The 13,717-nt window shown below is 49.1% G+C and overlaps 6 protein-coding genes across 6 annotated transcripts; 3 read left to right on the top strand and 3 right to left on the bottom strand.

The window, feature by feature from the left end:
* Positions 1-104: 104 nt before the first annotated feature.
* On the bottom strand, positions 105-723 carry N7498_008942 (uncharacterized protein; the record flags this gene model as incomplete). Its single annotated transcript, XM_058456004.1, has 2 exons — positions 105-304; positions 372-723. 2 exons carry the CDS (start codon positions 721-723, stop codon positions 105-107), a joined length of 552 nt encoding a protein of 183 aa, XP_058305992.1.
* Positions 724-1,153: 430 nt separating this feature from the next.
* N7498_008941 (uncharacterized protein) lies at positions 1,154-1,567 on the top strand (the record flags this gene model as incomplete). Its single annotated transcript, XM_058456003.1, has 1 exon — positions 1,154-1,567. The coding sequence occupies one exon, from the start codon at positions 1,154-1,156 to the stop codon at positions 1,565-1,567; it is 414 nt and encodes a 137-aa protein (XP_058305991.1).
* An 899-nt stretch (positions 1,568-2,466) lies between these two features.
* Positions 2,467-4,257, top strand: N7498_008940 (uncharacterized protein; the record flags this gene model as incomplete). Its single annotated transcript, XM_058456002.1, has 1 exon — positions 2,467-4,257. One exon carries the CDS (start codon positions 2,467-2,469, stop codon positions 4,255-4,257), a length of 1,791 nt encoding a protein of 596 aa, XP_058305990.1.
* A 365-nt stretch (positions 4,258-4,622) lies between these two features.
* Positions 4,623-5,381, bottom strand: N7498_008939 (uncharacterized protein; the record flags this gene model as incomplete). The annotated part of the gene is made up of 2 exons (XM_058456001.1): positions 4,623-4,754; positions 5,016-5,381. The coding sequence occupies 2 exons, from the start codon at positions 5,379-5,381 to the stop codon at positions 4,623-4,625; spliced, it is 498 nt and encodes a 165-aa protein (XP_058305989.1).
* Positions 5,382-5,788: 407 nt separating this feature from the next.
* N7498_008938 (uncharacterized protein) lies at positions 5,789-6,598 on the top strand (the record flags this gene model as incomplete). The annotated part of the gene is made up of 1 exon (XM_058456000.1): positions 5,789-6,598. The coding sequence occupies one exon, from the start codon at positions 5,789-5,791 to the stop codon at positions 6,596-6,598; it is 810 nt and encodes a 269-aa protein (XP_058305988.1).
* A 2,175-nt stretch (positions 6,599-8,773) lies between these two features.
* On the bottom strand, positions 8,774-9,706 carry N7498_008937 (uncharacterized protein; the record flags this gene model as incomplete). Its single annotated transcript, XM_058455999.1, has 1 exon — positions 8,774-9,706. The coding sequence occupies one exon, from the start codon at positions 9,704-9,706 to the stop codon at positions 8,774-8,776; it is 933 nt and encodes a 310-aa protein (XP_058305987.1).
* Positions 9,707-13,717: the final 4,011 nt, after the last annotated feature.

The raw sequence follows: 13,717 nt of genomic DNA, 5'->3' as shown, positions 1-13,717 counted from the left end.
GGAAAACCTGCGGGAATGAACTGCCGTGGTAGAAAACAATACATAGAACAACAACATAAAATACGAAGCACAAATTCATTAACGCACGATCATCCCACTAGAGGTTAGTACCTCGCCCTCTTCGAATATTCGTACTTCACTTCTCTATGCCAGTCTCTAACACACGGCTCTTCATCTCCATAACGATCACAACATTCATAGATAAAGCGCTCCGGATAGTTGATCCGGTTTTCCTCCGTATCCATCGGACCATGACATTGTTCATCATGATCAATAAACTGGTCAACGTCCGCTTCAGGGATCTCTGTTCATCTGTCTCGTTAGCTAGCTTAAATCGGCCGAGGGGAGGGGGGTATGAGGTATTGACTAACCAGGGTGGTAGGAACAGCTCCGGCGGGTGTTTTTCGTGACATCAAACTCCTCCTTACAGTTTTCGCAAACGGCGTAGCGGGTTCGTTGTCTCTTGGATCCAGTAGCTCCAAGCTGAGGGACAGTTTCCCCGCTGTTGTCGCTGTCATCGTCGCCCTCGCTGACGGTGCTGATCGTGCACGGAGTTTCTGGTTGCGGATTTCTATCTTCAGTGACAAAGAGCTCATCAATTACAAACTCTCTCGCAGAGGGATTCGTTCGACAAATCTCCACGACCATGGAGACAAGGTTTTCCTTTGACACGCTGCCAATTGCATCATTGAGTTTGGATAAGTCATTTGCGATTTCTGTCATTGTGAATACTTGGGTGCGAAGGAATTTTCGAAGACGACGGTGGTGTTTATGACGGATTTCGTGGGGTACCAAACCGGCGGAACGGAAAAATCAGTGCCCCACATGCGACAGACACGCAAAATCGCTCCGACGCGTAACCGGCCCCTTTCATAAATTACAGTTTATTACGGACCCTCGCATAACGAGGGTCCGCCACCGATATGATAGTTAAAGGAAGAAGTTTTTTGGGGTTACCTCACAGTTCACGTGACGCCCGCACAGAGCCCACAGGCCTACGGAGGGGTTTCTTCCCTCCTGCAACTGCTTCACGGGAGTCATTGCTCGCCTTCGCTGGTAGCTTGTCATCTCTCACGCAGTCAAATCTCGTTTTGTTCACGTCCTGTCTCTACGGCAATAGCACCGATAAGCCTTGACTACATCGCTCTCCACCATGACGTTCAGCCAGTCCAGCAGTGTCACGCCTGCCCCACTTGACTGCGCTTGGCCTCCGGCCCCCATTTGGGAAACCATGGGCGCGGCAGACCGTGCCAGCTGGCTAGGACAAATACAAAGAGACAGGGCCAGGCGCCTGGAGATGGATGTAGCGGAGACCGACCTCCGCCACAGAAGACCTCGTGTGGACCTGCAAGATGACGATAATCTCGAGGAAAACCGTGAGCCACCCCCCATCGCCATATTTCCGGGTGTCTCCGCCGCCCTTCTTACTCGCGTCCACGAGAGGAAGTTGAAGGCGACTGAACTCATACGCTTCAAAGAGAAGTCAGTCACCGAACTGGATCAGGAGGACAGGGTCTTCAAGATCGGGAGGCACAGTAGGCTTCAAGAAGGCAGCGGCATCGCTTAAGGACTGGGGCCCCAACCCTCAGACATGGACGAGCTGCCTCCTCACATACCTAGCGATCATAGGATATCTCTTCGGCGAGAAACATCCAAAGGCAGTCCCTAACCTACTCATGTTCATGAGGCAGATCCTGGACTTCGCTCAAACTTATCAGTGGTCAGAAACAGTACTGCCGCTCGCCCTTAACTACCACCAATACATTTTGGATAAGGGAGAGCTGTCGGCGGAGAACGAGCTTATCACAGCGCCATTTCGCGAAAAATATCTCCGTCACAATCTTACCCTGCCTGCGAAGTCACTGGCAAACCCTTCAGCCCGACCTCGCCAAACAAGGTCTACTAGGTCTTCGAATAGCGAGACCGAGGTTTGCGATAAGTTCAACACCACAGGATCTTTCTGGGAAGGCTGCAAGAGACGCCATGAGTGCACCGCATGCGGTCTAAGTGAGCATGGCGCCTCCTCTTGCCGTAAGAAGACATAGCAACTGGACCCTGCCGTTAGGGAACACACTACAGAGGCCGAGAGGGTTATCTCCAATCTCTTACCACCAAGCATAATACCGCAGGGCCAACCGCCCAGGCCAAACACTGCTGTCCAATACTCCGTCTTCAACCCAGAGCTCCCAAAGTTACAGTTCTTTCCATCACCACTATATGCAAAAGGCTGGCGCGACCTCCTCCGCCACTATCCAGGCGATCTCGGGTCTACTATCGCTGGCATCCTGACCTATGGCGTCCAGATCGGCTATAGGGGCAAGAAGCAGTTTTGTCATTCCTCCGACCATCACATACACGAACCCGGCATGATCACGCCCAAACTAGCAGAGGATCTCAACCTTGGTCGCATTAGACTAGCCTCTGGGCCCTCCTTTGTTTCGCCGCTCGGGTTAGTCCCTAAGCACGATGGGGGGTGGCGCCGTATCCATGATCTATCCTGGCCCCCTGGACAAGGCTTCAACAAGGGCATACCGGACTCCTGGTCAGATCGAATACATAACAATCGATGATATCTACGAGCAGGTCATACAAGCTGGCCTAGGTTGCACAATCATCAAGAGGAACATTAAGGACGCCTTCCGAATCGTCCCTGTTGCCGAGAATAACCAGCATCTCCTTGCGTTCCAGTGGAACGATTCCACTTACGTCGAATGCTGCCTCCCCTTTGGCCTTGCAACGGCCCCATTTCTCTTTAACCTCTTCGCCGAGGCTCTCCATTGGATACTCCAATGCCTCCTCCCTGCATTCTATATCAATCATTACCTTGACGACTTCATCGCAATTTCCCAGTCTCCCTCAGTGTCCGGCCCTACGGGTCCCTTTGATAGGGTTTACAACAGAGTCACCGACTACCTACGTATCCCTCGCAATACCAAAAAGGACCAGCAAGGGACATGTATTACAGTCCTAGGTATCCAGATCGACTCTCTTGCAATGGAAGCTCGCCTGCCACCAGATAAGTTGTGCCGCGCCACATTGGACGCCGCAGCTGCCCTGAACGCAGCGAGTCTCTCCCTCCAGCAAACAGAGCGTCTCACAGGCTCATTGGCCTTCTGTTCAAGAGTTGTCCGGATTGGAAGAACAAGGCTACAGTCTCTTTACACCTTCCAAGCCGCCTTCCCACATGGGAGGAGCGCGCGCCGCCGTATCTCGTACGAGGTACGTGACGATTTGGAATGGTGGAGGGACTCCTTGTCTCTTTTCAACGGCGTACTCCTAATTGGCCCTTGCCGCCGCACCATCACGCATCTCTACACAGATGCCTCTAGTATAGGCCAGGGGCTCTTTTTCTTCTCATCCAAGTCTACATCAGACTGCTGGCTGGCCCATCGTCACCAGCTTCATCCAAGCAATGCTGCCTCATTGGCCCTTGCTCAAGACGCACATGCGCACATCAATACCAACGAAGTAGACGCCTTTCTACAAGGCTTCCTACTCTTCAGCCACCATTGGCGTCATCATACTCTCGTTGTCCACATGGATAGCTCTACAGCGCACACAGGACTGAATAAAGGCTTCCTTCATGGCCCGCCTAACGCACCCCTGAAAAGTCTACTTATCCTAGCGGCGGCGAGAGACATCCAAATGGTGCCCCATTGGCTCCCTTCCTGGGAAAACACACTAGCAGATGCCCTCTCCCGTAATAACTTCCAAGAGGTTGCTAACTTGTCCCCACTGGCAGGACCTCTCGGTATTCAATCGCCTGCGTGGTTCTCTTCACGAGCTCCTCAGCTCACTGCAGGCCACCTAAAACTGCTCTGGAGTGGTCTCAGCGCTAACACGCGTTCCGTTTACCTCTCCGTTCAACGCAGTTACGAAAGGCACAGCGCGGTACAAAATTTACCGGCATGGCCAGCCTCAACACAATCGTTAACCTCCTGGCTAAATTCACGACTCCTTGGGAATTCAAACCAAAAGGCCGTTAAGCCCGATACCGCACTCGCCGACCTAGCCGCTCTCCGAGCTTACCATATTGACAACTTCCTTGAGGATAAACTCTTTGATAATAAGCACTTTCGACGTCTCATAGACGGCGCGAGAAGACTCAACCCCATCACTAAAGTTCGGGTTAGAAGACCGATTTCGCGTGACACTATTACGAAACTATCCGCAAGGGCCTCTACACTCCCGTCGCGTCCCTTAGAGATGACTGCGAACCTCTTAGACGACCTGAATTTCGCGACCGCTGCCGGGTAGCATTTGCTGGGTTTCTTCGCCTCGGAGAATTTACATACAAAACAGAAGACCTCGGCACACGCTCTATCTTCTTAGCCACAAAGCTTACGCGCTCCGACGTCAGATTCTCGTCCTCGTTAGACCACGTGCAACTCACGCTTCAGCGGAGTAAGACGGACCGCCGCCACGAAGGAGCACAGATCATTCTTGCAAAAACAGGAGACGGAGCTTGTCCGGTTGACGCGCTTCAGAAGCTGCTTCTTCTCGACCATAAAGCGCCCGACGCCCCGTTGTTCTCCTTTCACAGAAGACCATTCAGTCGCAACAATTTCCTCTCTACCTTACCTACTAAGCTGAAAGCACTTGGGATACACACGGACGGCTACTCAGGCCACAGCTTTCGGAAAGGTGCGGCTCAACATGCGCATGATAGTGGGATCCTCGACGATCAGATCCGAGTGCTCGGGAGATGGACCTCGGAGGCATTCGGGGTGTATTTCACAACGAACGCGTCTGTCCTGTACAAGCTCAATCACCAGTTCCAGACAGGCTCGCCGGCTCCACTGTCTCTGCTGCTTCCTCCACCGTCCCCTCCACCATCCTAGTTTGGCCCGGGTCATTTGGGCCCTATCTGATGCTACGGTCTAAGACCGCAGCGACAGGTGACCCCTTACGGCCAAACCATACACGTTCCTGATCCCTCTTGACTGTGTGAGGTCACCAATAAATAACTAATTACCCGAGGATCTTGAAGATTTTCGGCAGAGAGGCCAACACACCTGTAATTCTACCCATAATTTCCCGGCAGAAAATAGCGGGTGTGGGGGGGGAGGTTGGGGGGGGTGCGATTTCTCTTTCCTCCTCTTGGTTGATCCGGGGGTGTAAAGGACGCTAGCCGTATCGGACGAGACGGACGCTTCTAAGACCGAAGGAGGAGAGGGCGTGGAGCTCGGAGGTTGCGATGCCGATTCAAACGGAGCCGGGCTATCGGATGGATTCGACTCTGTATCAAAAGACGCATCTTGAGCCTCTGGTTCTGGAATTTCTGCCACTGACTGGGCCCCGAAAGGAGCATTGCGTCCATTGTCCAGCGCATGGTAGTTGCTGAAACCGAGTTGTCCAATATAAGGTGATGTTTCGGCCATCCCAGCTTTGTTAGATACGTCTATTCGGGCAATTGTAAGCTTCAGGAACTGTCGTTTTGGTTGAATATCATATATTACGTCTACAAGAGAATTGCTTAGTAGGATTATTGAGGGATGGTCGAGCGAGTTGGCAGAATTTAGAATTTAGCTGTGACATCACGGTGTCCGGAAGGCCGGCAGCCCCCACAAGGGCACCCAGAGAAAGTACCAAGCGCAAAGTTATTTTAATAGAATTATCATGATGAATTGACTGCCAGGTGGGCAGCAATGAAAAAATCACTACTTGTCTGCACACCGTGTGCTATAAATCCTATCTTCACCCGCGCTTTTCTCCCATCTGCATTTCAAAAGTCTGTTAGTTATTTACCAGAGCCTTACCCATTGAATAACGCCCAATTTTAAGCACCATGCATCTCGGATCTCAAATTACCTGGCTCTTGGTCACAGGGGGTGCTCTGACCTGTGCCCAGAGCAGTTCTTCCTCTGCGAGCAGCTCTTCCACCAGCTGTGCTCTTACATCTGGCGATACTCAGGTTCTTCAGTACACCTGGGCGCTTTCGAAGTTCCTCAACAACTTCTACTCATCTGTTGCACTCAATTCAAGCGTTGCCTCCCAGGTTTCGAACAGTACCAGTGCTTCAAAGGTATTGGCAAACCTGCAAGGCATCGAGCACGCCGATAACTTGACGGTCGAGGCCGTGAGAGAGCTCAGCTCCAAGGCTCCCAACTTCAAAGAGCCATCATGCTCATACACCTACCCCTCGATCAGCAACATTCATTCATTCGTTCAATATGCGTACCAGTTTGAGTCTACCCTCTGTGGCGCTTTCATCGGCGCAGCTGGCTACACCAAATCGCCCGAGGTCTCTTTCCTTCTGGCTCGCCTTGCCGCTGAGCACAGTTCTCACGCCATCTATATCAGTAGTCGTCTGAACTCTTCGATGTTCATGGCCAACTCTAGCTCGCTGATCCCCGCCTACGCTCCCACGCAAGTTCTCATGACTGGCAACGTGACTGGCAGTTTGGGTTCCTACTTGGGTGGTTGCGTCTCTGCGCCCTCCAACCCGTGCGGCGCTCTCAAGATCGGTCCTCTGGAGGCCAACATTACCTCCAGTGTTGTGGCCGGTAGCTCTTCCACTCCTTTGGGTGGCTCTTCCTCTTCGTCTATGAGCAGCAGTGCGTCCGCATCCGGTTCCGCTTCGGCCCGCCTGCATTAAAGGAATGTCGATAACTACCGTTAATATCAGCGAAGGTAGTAGGGAGTTTTCCGGTCTATTACAGGCTATAATGATCAGTATGCTTTAGCTTTTTTGTAAATAAAGTTGTGGTATATCCTAAAATAGGCTGTTGCTGCTGGCGCTGTTTTTGAGTCCGCACCTCCGCTTGTCTTTGCTCCTTCGCCTTCCGCTCTGCGATACATGTATTGGCGTAAGATGGTAGCATATGGCCTTTAGGTTTACTAAGAACCTGTCTTCTTGATTGTTTCCTCTTCTATGGAGCGTGGTGCTGTCTGAAGGTCTGTTCAAGTTGGTGGAGCCCTTCCGACTGCTGCGCGAAGCTCTCGCACATCACATCCAGGGCTGTATATCCGTGCCCTTTTGGCACAGTTTTTTTGACTTTCTTCAGACGATTGATCTCATCATTCTTGTCTTTAAGATACATGACAAAATTTCGAAACCTAACTTCCCTTAAGGGCCTCGTCCTGAAACAAAAATGCCGGAAACAAAGTCTCTTCAACCTGATCGTTCAATCTCCTCACGGCGGATTCAATAACAAAGGGTGGCGGTGGCACTGCGAGATCCTTGTAGGCTAGCAAACCTATACGCTCATTTTCGATCAAGTTTACTTCCTGCACAGATCTCGGGAGCAAATATGTTGACCGGAGGTGTTGCCAAAGGTTGACGAGCAACTCGACTTCCGGGCGATCCGAAGAATTGTGTGACACGTGACCCAATTGAAGTTCAATGGAAAAATAACTTTCTCGGTATTGTCTCGCCTCTTGTAGAAAATTTATGATCTCAAGACAGTGGTTTCTTTTCAGGAAGAGATAAAAATTATCGAGAGAATACGGGTAGGGAGCTCTGTTGTTGAGGACCTCACAGAGCCCCGGGAAACATGGCGCCGATTCATGACTCATGGGACTCTAATGGTGCAGTCGAGAAGGTCGAAAGTGAAGGAATATACTAGCGAAGTCTCCTAATTTATGATCCGACAAAAAGGACGAATGCCTGAGCCATTTCAACCTCTCACAGATTACCTGCACTCTTCCTGTAATCAAACAAGTTTCTGTTTCGATCTGTCAAGCTTCCGGTCAATAGCGAGCATATTTAGTAATATTACGCAAGTAGAATGTACTTCACCGGAACGAAATAATTTTCTACCGTGGTTTGAGAATTAGCGAAACGTGAGTGATGATTGCATTTTTTAACCCGTGGTGTTGAGCGCCCTCTACCGCGGATGCAAGGACAGACAGGATCGACCGCGGCTGGTTGGAGTGGCTCTCTAACGTTACGCCAGTCAAAACAGGTCTGAAGTATAGCTTTAGATCGAGTCCCAACACCATTGCGGGTGAAGTTGCTTTAAACACTGAAATGTTTCTCGAGTTGGTAGATAGCACGCGTCCCGCGAAACACAATTTTTCAAGTTTGACATCGAGTAAGTTGAATATCATCATCATATATTAAACAGCACATAAGGACGTAGACGGCAGCATAGAAGACTGCCAAATACATAAAGGTGAAGTCGATTTATTAAACGTCGGAGGGGCGGATAGGGTCGACGCGATGAAATTTCTGTGCTAAACTAGTGGTATTTGGTTATCCTCTCAACTCAACAGAAACCTAAAAGATATTATCTTTTTCGTCAAAAAAAGAGACATTTTTTAACAAAAATGAAAAAGCTTGGAATTCTGCCAGGTAGGCTCATTAAAAACCACATGGGGGGTGATTTTACCAATTCCCTCTAGTTAATGAGTGTTAGGAGCCCCTCGGAGGGGACTCCTCGGCACGTTGGAATATGAGTGAACAACACAAGACTACGCCTGAAGCACACACACTATGGGTATGCGGATGATGTCAGACGAATCGCTGATTTCTTGTAGGAAGAAATTGCGAGTTCTATAGGGTTGTGTGATCCTAAGCGAGATAAGACATGTACACTGCAAAAAGAACGCAGGGGCCCGGCAGTACTGAGGTACCTCTTGTTGTAGTATCAAAGACAGTATCGTGACAGTGAGTCCGTTTTCTGTCATAGATGGGCTGGTTGCGATGACACCCGCTTTTTCACTTGAATGGCGTATTACAGATTTGGAATATGTTACCTTCCCGGTAAATAATTCAATTGTAAGTTGAACCCCCTGGTTTATTCCATTTGCGTTGCTCACACTGACAGATCTAACACGCCAACCTTTCGTATGTCTTCCGCTCCCGATTCATCGCAGCCTGAAGCCATGAATAAGAAATCAGTGCCCAAATGATGATATAGCAGAAAAGAATGCCTAAAGACAACCCGAATGCAAAATGGAATTCTAGCGTCCATATAACAGCTGACAAACACCCAAGGTATACACAAACTCCAAAAATCCACCAAAGGGTGAGAAGAAAAAACATGTGCCTGAAAGCCTTGGACGACTCGTATCGCGCATTAAACCGTACACGAAACTCACGATCCTGGAGACCATCAACAGCGATGAAGTCTTCAGCTGCGTAGTATATAAACGGCCGTAGCGGTGTTCCCCGGGCTTGTGAATCAATCCCAATTGGGATATTGAACGGTATCAATGTGATAAGCATTAAGCTTCCGAGAAAGGTCATAAGAAAAGCTGGGGAGTAGAGATAGAGATTCGGAATCTCTTTGCTACTGCCAATGACAAACGGAATTAATGCACAAACCATGGAGACACCATAGACCCAGGATGTGGCGTCAAGCTCCCATCGCGATCGTGACAGAAGAGGGGCGCATTCCTCGGGGTGCCAAATAAGACGACATATCCGGGCAACCAGGACATAAAGCTCGCCTAAACCGAAGGAGATGATAGCGTAGCCAAGAATATGCTTGTCAAATTCCGACTTGACGAAGCCGCATTCCTCGTCTGCTCGACAGTCGTTCTGATAGTGAGGAACATGTATTTTATCGAACCATGCGTAATATATTATGCATGGGACTACAAGATCAAAAATAATGATCATAGGAAGCCCCAGGGTTATTGAGAGATGATCGGTGAGCTTCGGGTTCTTCTGAGCAAGCTTCTCATATAGCAGGGCTGGAGCGGGTGTTGCCTGCGGGTTTTGAACGCTGTTTTCGCCACGGACGGAATCTTGCTCCATTGAAGCGATCTTGGTGATGTCGGAGCAGATATGTATGAAAATAAAGACAGGAAGACTGAGCGAATATCGATGTTTTCCATCTGGTCTTGTCTTCCCTCGCCTCCAAATACAAATAAAGGCGGAAACACCGCATGCGAACAAGTAATCTAGTTACAAAAAAGTTCACTTACGTCATCGGTAAAATATGCCAAGTTTGTTGATGATTTTTTGTGGAGCCGGAGCTTCCGTCTGATCCACAGATTTCCAGAGTGTACATGCCCGCCCCCTAGTAGTCGGGCCCTCACCGCTCCACTAGGGGGCGGGTGGAACCGATTTCTCAGGTCGGGGTTATCGGGCCGGAAACTAGACAAAAAAAGCAAGAGATGCACTGAATGGTCTGAAAATCTAGATGGATTTTTCACGGCACAGACAATTTTTATGCGCACGTGTTATTTGTGGTGACGGTGAACTGTCCCCAAAGATTGAGCGCATACCTGTAGGGCCTCCCGTTAGGAGCCCTGTAACGTAATTCCCAAGCGAGCCGCCCACCCAAGCGAGCCGCCCACCCAACTAGTTTTCACGCGTCCACACGCGTCCTTCTATTTTCTACCAACCACCATGCCTCCAAAACGTGCTCAATCAAGCCGAAATTCTATCGAGCAAGAGGGCCGCCTCGAATTAGCTATACAGGCTATAAAAAACAAAGAAATCACCTCTATCCGTGAGGTAGCACGTCGTTTTAATGTGCCTCGTACTACCCTCCGCGACCGCATTATCGGCCACTAATTTCGCCCTCAAACACGCGCCAATAGCCATAAATTGACCCAAATTGAAGAGGAATCGCTTAAAAAGTGGATATTGTCAATGGATACGCGTGGAGCAGCCCCTAGGCCCTCTATGGTGCGAGAAATGGCGAATCTTTTGCTTGCAAAGCGTGGTTCAACCCCAATCCAGACGGTCAGCAAAAATTGGGTCACAAACTATGTCAAAAGACAGACAGAGCTAAAGACTCGTTTTTCACGTCGATATAACTATCAGCGAGCAAAACAAGAGGATCCAAAGGTTATTCAAGAGTGGTTTGATCGCGTACAAACTACGGTTCAGCAATACGGTATCCTACCGGAGGATATCTATAACTTTGACGAGACTGGTTTCGCTATGGGCCTTACAGCGACCGCAAAGGTTATTACCCGAGCAGAATACTACGGTCGGCGATCAGTTTTATAGCCAGGAAATCGCGAGTGGGTGACTACAATCGAGTCAATTAGCGCTTCTGGGTGGGCGCTTCCGCCTACGATTATCTTCAAAGGCAAACTACATAATCTAGCTTGGACCAATGACCTTCCGAGGGATTGGCGCTTTGAAGTTAGTCAAAATGGATGGACGATAGACGAGATTGGCCTTCGATGGCTTCAAAAGCTATTTATACCATCAACGAATAGCCGTACGTATGGCCGATATCGATTATTAGTCCTTGATGGGCACGGTAGCCATCTCACGCCCTATTTCGACCAAATTTGCTCAGAAAACGAGATAATTCCTATCTGCATGCCAGCGCATAGCTCACATCTCTTACAGCCGCTTGATATTGGTTGTTTTGCGGTTTTAAAGCGCTCGTACGGAACCTTGGTTGATCAAAAAATGCGGCTTGGCATCAACCATATCGATAAGTTCGATTTCCTCATAGCATACCCACAGGCTTGTATCGACGCTTTTAAAGCAGATACAATTACAAATAGCTTTGCGGCAGGTGGTTTAGTGCCGTTCGACCCAGAACGAGTGCTTTCAAAACTCAATATCTAGCTTCGAACGCCTACACCCTCAGGAAGCCGCCCAAGTAGCCGATCTAGCGTTTTTACCCCAAAAACACCCGCGACTATCGCTGAATTACTTAAACAAGGAGCGCCAATCCAGGCTTTCTTGAAACGACGCTCAAATAGCCCACCAACACCCTCAAAAACCGCGTTAAACCAGCTTATTAAGGGCTGTCAGATCGCTATGCAAAACGGCATATTACTTGAGCAAGAAGTTAAGGAATTACGCGCTGCTAACGCAGTGCAGAGGCAAAAGCGCGCACGTATTAATAGGTATATAGCCTATGAAGCTGGTATCTCAGTGCAAGAAGCTCAGGAGCATTTACAAGCCCATGAGGCTATTATACAGCCTACGGCACCGTCTCTAGCAGCACCCAGCCAGCCTATTCAGCAGGCGGTAGCACCAGCGCGACGACGTCAATACACCTGTTCTATATGCGGTGAGAAGGGGCATAAGTCCCCTACATGCCCAGTTAGGTAGAATAATTAATATAAAGGCGTTTTGGTTGAAAAAAATAGATGAAAAGTAAAAAGTAGATGGTTAGGTGGGCGGCTCGCTTGGGTGGGCGGCTCGCTTGGGAATTACGTTATAATGGATTGGATTACGAGATAAGATAATGCCTTAAACCACATGATGCGTATGGATATTGGAACCTGCGTGGCTATATATAAGGACTGTGCGGTTTAACCGAGACGATCTATCATATGCACCTATACGTGAGGCGGTCAGCTCCGCAAGGAGCCGTTAGGCCAAGTGATGGCAATGAGTCGTCCATACCCACAATCTATGATATAGGCTCCCTCCCGACGGCATAAACATCGATACCGAAAATTGTACATTCCTCGGTACTGAATTTACACATAGCTTGCAAATAGCCCCTTTTATAGTGAAATATCTCCTCTTTTGGTAAGTTACAATATCAAGACTATAGTCAGACATGGTGCCGTTATCTGTTTCGTTGGCCAGATTTGGAGACCACTACCGAAGTATGTTTCGGCTAAAAAGATGCTCTAATTTGCGTCCGGTCCGGTCCACGCATAATTTCAGCATTCTGCGAAGATATGTGTTGGGCGTTCGAAGGAAGAGCAACGGTTTTTGGAAATATTTCTTCCATCCGACCTTTGCATATTGGCGACAGATAGGACAAATATGTTTACCACGGTCCAGCCACGTGTCAATGCAGACATTGTGATATATATGGCTACAACGCAGCCGCCGATAACTAGGGCTTGGACCAAAGCCGTCCAGACAAAGCGGACAAGGGTCTTGAAACTCTTCTGCGGGACTTGAGTTGGAAATTTGCCAACACGACGCATTATGTGTGTCTATACTTGGGTTAAATACTTACCTGGATTGACTTCACTACTATCGTTTTGAATGAACATGACGAAGTTTTTGTGCCCGAAATAATTTTCTCGTGTCACCACAGTAAGAATATTTTCTCTCATGAGCCACCCTTATACGTTTGCCACAAACGGGATATATTGCCACCACCTGTATTGCATAACCTAACACGACAGACCAATTCATAGGTCCCAGTTAACTCTGACAAAGGATTGCGTAGCTGTGATTCTGCTTTTGCGTCAGGTTCCGCTGTTCTACTGCGCAATCTGCCGGTAGCCTTACCGAATGGACGACGACGCGGTCCGTTTAGACAACTACTATACTGTGGCTAAAGTGCGCGTCTTCACCGTTACGTCAAACCGTGATCAACAATGGGAGATGGGATTTTCTACTGAGAAAGATATCTTCAGGCAACTCTTCATTTGAGTTACCTACGTTCGCGGCCTGGCACGATTCACTGTCTTTGGCGTGCACCTATGCGAAATCAATTGACTCTAGCTGCGCTGTCACAGAGATGGCGGTGAAGTGGTGAGCTTCGTAGATGCTAACCAATTCCTTCGAAAACCCGCGGCGAGTCACGACTCGGTTCCTTACTATCCTTAGGGGCGAACGCGAAAGTAGAATTGCGGACATTGTGGCAGCCTTCACTCACCAAAAGAGAGTCGTACATAGCGAAGCCTTACGTTACGACTCGATCCAAATTTTAACTTGAAAGTAAATTCTACGGTTGGATTACTAGCTGTGATGTCATGATGTAGGTTTCCTTGGAGAACTAACTTTGGTTGAACTATCCCGTGACCAGAGAACAGGTTTCAAATATCACCCCGGCCAGCGAAATTGCCGTAACCGGAGACAGCCACAAGGTTCGTGAGC

The sequence above is a fragment of the Penicillium cinerascens genome (genome assembly GCF_028974065.1).
Source record: "Penicillium cinerascens strain IBT 15544 chromosome Unknown scaffold_4_segment0_segment0, whole genome shotgun sequence".
NCBI lineage: Eukaryota > Fungi > Ascomycota > Eurotiomycetes > Eurotiales > Aspergillaceae > Penicillium > Penicillium cinerascens.
This window is presented reverse-complemented; position numbering and strand designations above follow the sequence as displayed.